We start from the raw sequence: 7150 nt of genomic DNA, 5'->3' as shown, positions 1-7150 counted from the left end.
GGCCAGCCTGGGCTACATAGTGAGTTTAATTCTAGTTTAAACCACATAGTGAGACTCTGTCTCAACACCCTGCCCCCACAAAAAAAGATAAAGAAAAACCTAAAACTGAGTACCATTTAATAAATAAAAGATAGCTTTCCCTGACATAAGGATAAGACTCTGAAGACAAGTTGTTGTTTGCAGCAATACTGGCTTCTATGATGAAGCTGTGTACAGGGCAGGCTTGAGGGAGGGTCCCCACATGCATTGCTGGAACCAGGGTTCTGGCAGAGGGAGCAGGAGGCTCCGGGCCAGGGAACCACTGTGGTACACAATGAGAATTAAAGTACAGTATTGGGATCAATGCATGATTTTTAAAGAATAAATTTCCCTAACTCTTTGATACCCTGAGCCAGCAGGGAATACACCAGAGCTAGTTTTCTAAATACTTTTCTCTAAGAAAAGGGAGCCAGTGGGGCATGGTGGCACACACCTATAATCCCAGCCACTCTGGGAGGCTGATGCAGGAGGATCAAAGGTGTGACTCCAGCTTGGGCACTTTAGCAACTTTCCCAGACTTTATATCAAAAATAAAAAAATAAAATTCTCAATGAAAAAAATATGGTGGAACAGTGAAGAGGCACTGGTGTCCACCCCAGTACCTCACAGAGAAGGGAGGAGTTCTGCGGGCCGTGGGCAGTTCTGCAGATGGAAGAAATATATATTCTACCACCAGGGCAACATGCCTTTATCAGTGACAGACAAACGGATCCTCGAATTGTACAAACAATTCCACAATAGAGCCTAGTTGAGGAAAAGAATCAAATGTGTGGCAGGATATGGAAACTGACAAACACAAAAAAGCAAGCAAGCAAGCAAAGCATCTGGTTGGAGACAATTCATTTTATTCAAGTCAGCCCATTTTTTCCCCCCATAATCTGCCCTTGCAGAGGTCCATGCTTTAAAAATATCTAGATTGGATTTCCATCATGGTGAACTCCATTGTCAAAATTCCTTTTTCTTTAGCAAAAAGCAACCCTTTAGACAAGGGAAAGAGAAGAGATATTGTTTCCAAATTTTTTGGTTTTTGGACAGGGTCTCACTATCCAGCCCAGGCTGGCCTCAAACTCACAGCGATCCTCGTGCCTCAGTCTCCTGAGTGCTGGGATCACCAGTGTGCGCCACCACACCAGGCCCAAAACTGATCTCAGCAAAAAATGATCCATGGTCCATAACCTTCCAGGTGGCACTTGCACTGTGGGGCTGTTTGTGGGGTGAGCTGTTTCTCATACATGTTTGCTGCCTCATTGTACCATGGAAGGGAGATGAGGAGTCCCGAGACAAGGGCCTGGGGAGGGACAGAGTCACTCCTCATTCTGCCAGGGCAGGAGAGGGACAGTGGCCCTCCCTCCCCTATGGGCAGATGGGGGAGCGGGAACAAGCGGGTAACACACGTGATCAGATCTCTAGAACGGGATGGTGTGTGACTAAGGAATCCGGTGCAGGAAGGAGAGAGTGACAGAGAGCAGGAAAGCAGGAAGAAGACCCAGGTTTCCCTCAGAGGAGCCTAGAACGGGCCCCACCCATCCAGGGCAGGCTGGTGCCTTTTCGATGGGATGAAGGGACGCTGAGCGGCTTTGCAGTTTCGCATAAAACTGGAATGGCAGGGAAGTGGAAAGTGAGATGATCAGCGTCCTTCCTTTGTTGAGGGACACGGAAAGCGCTCAGTGCCAGTGTGCTGTGGGGACGGGACACCTCTGGGAAAATGTCACAGGGTCTACTGTGTGGCCCTACAGTACTGGAACAGTCTAGCTGTGGCCACCAGACGCTGCCATACCCAGTGCTCTGCCCCAGGGGCCACGGGCAGGGACGGATTACTTCCGGCTGGTAGCGTCCACTCCTGGGTCCCCATGTACCGGCCCCGTGCCAGGCACCTTCTTCCCTGGCTTTCTCTGCAGTCTGAGCAGATGAGAACCCTGCCTCAGAGGTTCCTAACAAAGGGACATGCAACTGACGCATCACGCAGGTGTTGCTTGGTCCAGAAAAAGGGAAAAACATTTGGGGAAGCAGAGCCGAATGGTGGTTGTGAGGGTCGGGGAGCAATATACCCCAACAAGCAAATCTGATGCGTAGGTGACAGCGGAGCCCAGGAAAGCCGTGGGCTCCAAGGTGGCCGAAGCTGCTGCCTAGCGGGTGGCCCTGCAGAAATGGGGAGCCACACCTGTTTCTTATTTCTCTCTTAAGTAACACTGGTCTAGTCAAGCTCAACCAGAGAACGGCAGGGGAACAGGAACAGCTGGAGGGTTTAACCAGGTTTGAAGGGCCAGCTCCTCTAAGTGCGTTTTTGGCGCTTGGGTCTGTAGGCAATCAAGATGGAGAGAGATGCCACCCCGAAGAGGAAAGTCTGCAGGAACCAGAGCAGCCGGGCCCGGGGGTCTGTGATTCCCTTGTACCTGAAAAAAAAGAGCAATTTTTTTTTTTTTTTTGAGACAGGGTCTTGCTCTGCAGTTCAGGCTAGCCTTGAGCTCACTTTGTAGCCCAGGCTGGTCTCGAACTCTCAACGAGCCTCCTGCCTCAGCCTCCCAAGTGCTGGGATTACAGGCCTGAGCCTTCACGCCCAGCTTGTTTTTTTGTTTTTTGTTTTTTTTAAACAGGGCTGCTATGAAGAACAGCCTAGCCTCAAAATGGCAGTCTTCCTGCCTCATTCTTCTGAGTGCTGGGATTTTTTTCTTTTAAATAATAGAGAGCTCAGAAAGAGAGTTAAAGTGGGCGTGGTGGTGCATGCCTGTAATCCCAGCACTCTGGGAGGCTGAGGTAGGAGGATCACTGTGCATTCCAGGCCAGCCTGGGCTTCAGAGTGAGCTCAAGGCCAGTTCCAATTACACAGTGAGACCCTGTCTCCAAAAAAAGAAAACAGAGTCACACATGCAACTGCCTATGTGTGAGGACACTATAATGGGCAGTGAACGGATTAATAAATGGCTCTGCAGTAACGGAGCATCCATAAGAGAAAGGTAAAGTTGGAAATGCCCTCTCTGAGGCTCTCTCTCAGAACAAATCAACTCCAAGTACATTAAGAATGTAAGTGTGAAAAGGGAGATTCTAGACACTTAGAAATCCATCACTGGGGGGATTTCTCAGACACTGAGGCACATCCATGTAATAGAATACTATGGACTAATATTAATGGACGGAGTAGATTTATAGGTGTAGACATGGAAAAACAGGCACATATAACAACGGGGAAATGCTACAGAAGACATTATGTAGCTGTATATAAAGTTGTTTATAAATTACAGTGATATACACTAAACTCTTAATAATGACTTTGGGAAAATGGGAAACCTCCACTTTCAATTGTGCTTCTGAGGTTTTAGCACAACATGTATAACTTTGATCAGCAAACATGGGGGTTCTGAAATGAACAAATAGAAAACAAACTTACATTATCCTAGATGTATGTAAAATTTAGTACTTATGAAAGGAAATTACAGATTTGCTGCCACCTGGGAATACTAGGCTCTGTGAATGGCAATGCTTGTTTTTTTGCTGTTGTTGAATTTTTTTTTGAGACAAGTCCTCACTAGGTAGTTCGGGCTGGCCTTGAACTGACTGTGTAGCCCAGGCTGGACTCACATTTGCAGCAATCCTCCTGCCTCAGCCTCCCAAGAGCTGGGATTACATGTGTGTGCTACCACGCCTGGCAGGAAGTCTTCTGGTTTTCATCAGAGGTTCCAAATGCCAATATAAAAACCAGTGTCAGGACTGCTGCATTTTAAGTTCAAGGGCTGCATGGAACACCCCCAAGGCAAGACTTCACTGTGAGGCTGAACAGGCCAATGGAAAGAGGTAACAGCATACAGTACTTCAGCATTTCCTATCGTAAGTCAAGCAAAGTGAATTGCTTCAACTGAAGCACCCGGAGATGGACACCAGGCCCCTGGGGGTTGAGAAAGGCTCATAATCTGATTCAGAAGTGTAAGGACCGGATCCACCTGCTGGGTGAGAGCACTGGGAACTGCACGCTCTTGTACAGGATCACGCTGGGCAGAATCGTGCGTGGAGCTTTAAGAAAAACATTCCTATGTCAGAAGCAAGACCAACTCAATCAATCTCTGGGTCTGGAAATCAGACATGCATATTTTGAAAAAGTTACTCAAGTGGTTTGGCTGTCAAGTAACATTAGAATCATCAGCCTGTCAATAATTATAGCTCTTTTCAAACTAGAAGACTTAATTTTTTGTTCTATTTGGGGCTTTATAGAAAGTTTTAAAAATATAACGACAGTCATCTCAACTAAATAACCAAACAATTAATGACCCAACACAGACGGAATTCATTCATCAAACATTTACTGAGTACTCTCTCTGCCAGGCTCAGCATTAGATATGGGGATTCAAATTTACCCTGAGAGTGCTCTCAGCCTACAAGTGCCTGAATTATTCAAATGTAACTATTCTCAGCTTAGGCACAGAGACTTACTTGCACAACACCATGGCATACAAGGACTCTCCAGCGTGAATCAGCCAGGCAAGCCAGTATCTGAAGCCAAAAAAAAAGTTTTTTCCATCTTAAGGTGATGAAATTACCACAGATGACTTAAAAAGAAAAGTGTCTTAACGTGAACTAGTTTTGCTGTTGGACAGCTAACGCCACCCGCAGGCCTTCCAGGTGTGCAGTGAGCCTTACCCGTTGCGCAGGAGGGTGTGATGGTGGCCCGCCAAGTACTGAGTGAAGGAGCCCAGTGGCCCTAGGCTCTGATAAGGGATACTCTGAGGCCAGAAGACAACCCACTGAAAGAGAACCCAAAGCACAGAGTATCTATTAAGTTCAAAGATCAGAACATGTTTGAGAGCAACTGTAATATAATACTGATTGTACACAAACAACTACAGTCCAAGGACACTGATCCAAATCATTTGCTCCTCCCTTTTCTTTTCTTTTCTTTCTTTCTTTCTTTCTTTCTTTCTTTTGGTCTTTTTGAGACAGGGTCTCACTATGCAGTTCAGGCTGGCCTTGAGCCCACTTTGTAGCCCAAGCTGGTCTCGAACTCCCAACGATCCTCCTGCCTCAGCCTCCCTAGTGCTGGGATTACAGGCGTGCGCCACCACGCCAGACTCTCCTCTATTTTTGACTTTTGTTTTCTAAGAGTAACTTTACTGGGATTTACAGAGGAAAATATACGGTTGTCAGACTCAGCGCCCAGGCTGACTCCTAATGAATTTCAGCAGAACATTATAGAGGTGACCAGCAACTTTTTAAGAGTTTGTGTCTTGGCAGGTTCTTACACCAGAAACTATGACTTGAACCAAACCCCCACTTAATTAATTAATTAATTAATTTTTTTTCCTGGTACCGGGAATCGAACTCACGACCTCGCGCTTGTCAGGCAGGTGCTGTGCCGCTGAGCTAAATCCCCAGCTCCCACCCCCGCTTAATTTAGAACTTCTGCCTCTTCCTTCCCTTACTGTACCCATCAAACTAAGAATGATCCACTGAACAGAGATGGAGCATATGGCAGCTCAGAGTTGGAAAATTTTAATAGCAGTTTGCACCATCACATACGATTTATGCAGTAAAATTATCAGCATTTCTTCATTTTCCACCTGGTATTTATTCTCTGCCAGTTTAGGTTTTTCTGAGAATAATTAAGTACCAACAGCTTCAAAATGCAACCCCATTCAGCCCTGTCAAGAATGTTATTTTTCCTACAACGTTTCTTCACATATGCAATTAAATTGCCACTAATACTCTCAAACCACAGGGAACAGAAAGCGCACCCGCCAGCTCCACAATAACCCAGTTTGAAGTCCCCAAAGTTTCCGTCCTTCTATATTCTAGTTAGTCAGAGACACAGAATCGAAGAACCGAAATTCACCTTGGAAGAATTTCATTTCAGTGATTTCATTTTACATATGAGGAAACCGGGACAGAGGTAGTCATCCCTGACACCAACAAACGACACTACGGGCACGCCAAATTCCTAGTCGCCATGATGTCCTGGGTAATATCCAAATAGCTTTGCCTTCATTCATAATTATACCAATGTAGCCCTGAATCTATCTCCCAGCATCTTTCCCATTATCTTTAAACAAACGCCCAGCTAAACCGAAGCTGCTCTTCCTCTGCAGAGCTGTCTTCTTTCTTTCACACCTACGTCGGAAGTTACACCCTCACTGTCCCTTCTTACCAGTCAAATCCTACCCATCCTTTAGGTTTATCCCCACTTCCCAATTCCAGCTGCTTCGTAAACCTCAGGAACTGTACAGGTTGGGAGGGGGCGGCGGGAGGGCCAGGAGCTCTTTGAAGGTAAGCCGGTTCTCCTGTTCGCTTCCGCAGGACACACTGTATACTAAAGGCGAATGGGTCTTTAAGAGCCCACCGAACTTCCGCGTACACCAGTAACCTAAGCAACCACCACGCGCACGCGCAGACACCGTTCCCACAGCCCCCTCCGCCCTACGAGGGCCTGGAGGGCTCAAAGAGATCCGCCACCCACCCCATTCCTCACCGTGAGGTATCCCAGCCCCACGACTGTGATCAGCGCGGGCAAAAGTCTCGAGGAACGGAAGTAGGCAGTGGCATCCCTACTGGCCTCTGACTTCGCCACCACCATCTTGAAAGAGTCAGTGGGTGGAGGGCCGCCCTGCCCATACCTAGGAAAAGCCTGACTAGCCGGATTCTCAGAGCCTGTCGGGGTGGCTGTTCCAGGCCCCGGTTACCAGTGCGCCTGCGTGTGCTCGGATTGCCTTTGCGCCTGCGCGGCTTTTACTCCCCGTTGGCGCGGAAGTTGCGGCCGCTGTCCTTACCGTGTAGTAGCCGAAGGAAACGGTGATAACTATGAACCAGAACAGACTTCCCCTCTGGAAGTAGGCTGCGTCGCCTGCTGGCAGCGCCATCGCGGCCGCACCTCCCCGGCAGTGCGCGGCGGGACCGGGGGCGTGGAAGCGGGAGGGGCGGGGCGATCGCTGCTTCAGCCACCTGCCGACCGCGGAGGTTTCTCGGGGCTTAGGGTGTTTGGTTGGAAATCCGGGCGAGTGTAGTCGTGCCCGGCTTATCTAAAGAGGCCAAGCTGTACTGACGCCTGCGCTCCGCTTGCGGGCTGCTCGTCGTCTTGTAAGGGAGACGTCTATAGTGGTGTCACCTTGCTGGGGTTAAGCTGTTCTTTTTT

General features: G+C 48.1%; 1 protein-coding gene across 3 annotated transcripts; it reads right to left on the bottom strand.

Annotated features, from left to right (window-relative positions):
* Positions 1-1099: 1099 nt before the first annotated feature.
* On the bottom strand, positions 1100-6962 carry Tmem254 (transmembrane protein 254). Of its 3 annotated transcripts, none has more exons than XM_005389883.2 (4): positions 6789-6962; positions 4669-4772; positions 4462-4521; positions 1100-2432 (listed from the first exon to the last, which is right to left on the bottom strand). In XM_005389883.2, the coding sequence occupies exons 1-4, from the start codon at positions 6876-6878 to the stop codon at positions 2312-2314; spliced, it is 375 nt and encodes a 124-aa protein (XP_005389940.1). In that variant the 5' UTR covers positions 6879-6962; the 3' UTR covers positions 1100-2311. The 3 variants fall into 3 exon arrangements, with proteins under 3 accessions (XP_005389940.1, XP_005389939.1, XP_013372567.1); XM_005389882.2 differs by lacking the exon at positions 6789-6962 and adding an exon at positions 6491-6717; XM_013517113.1 differs by lacking the exons at positions 1100-2432; positions 6789-6962 and adding an exon at positions 6491-6693 and having other exon boundaries at positions 4458-4521.
* Between the last annotated feature and the right edge of the window lie 188 nt (positions 6963-7150).

Source organism: Chinchilla lanigera, unplaced genomic scaffold, assembly GCF_000276665.1.
Source record: "Chinchilla lanigera isolate Chin_1 unplaced genomic scaffold, ChiLan1.0 scaffold00036, whole genome shotgun sequence".
In the NCBI taxonomy this organism is placed as follows: Eukaryota; Metazoa; Chordata; class Mammalia; order Rodentia; family Chinchillidae; genus Chinchilla; species Chinchilla lanigera.
Note: the sequence above shows the minus strand (reverse complement) of the source record. Positions and strands in the feature narration are given on the sequence as shown.

What these genes read in the sequence shown, in the direction of transcription:
- Tmem254 (XM_005389882.2), bottom strand. Translation starts at nt 6,595, where the DNA reads ATGGTGGTGGCGAAGTCAGAGGCCAGTAGGGATGCCACTGCCTACTTC. An exon ending in TGGGGCTGGGATACCTCACG is followed by an intron (nt 4,773 to 6,490) that starts GTGAGGAATGGG and finishes GTTCTCTTTCAG; the next exon opens with TGGGTTGTCTTCTGGCCTCA. An exon ending in TATGCCATGGTGTTGTGCAA is followed by an intron (nt 2,433 to 4,461) that starts GTAAGTCTCTGT and finishes CTTTTTTTTCAG; the next exon opens with GTACAAGGGAATCACAGACC.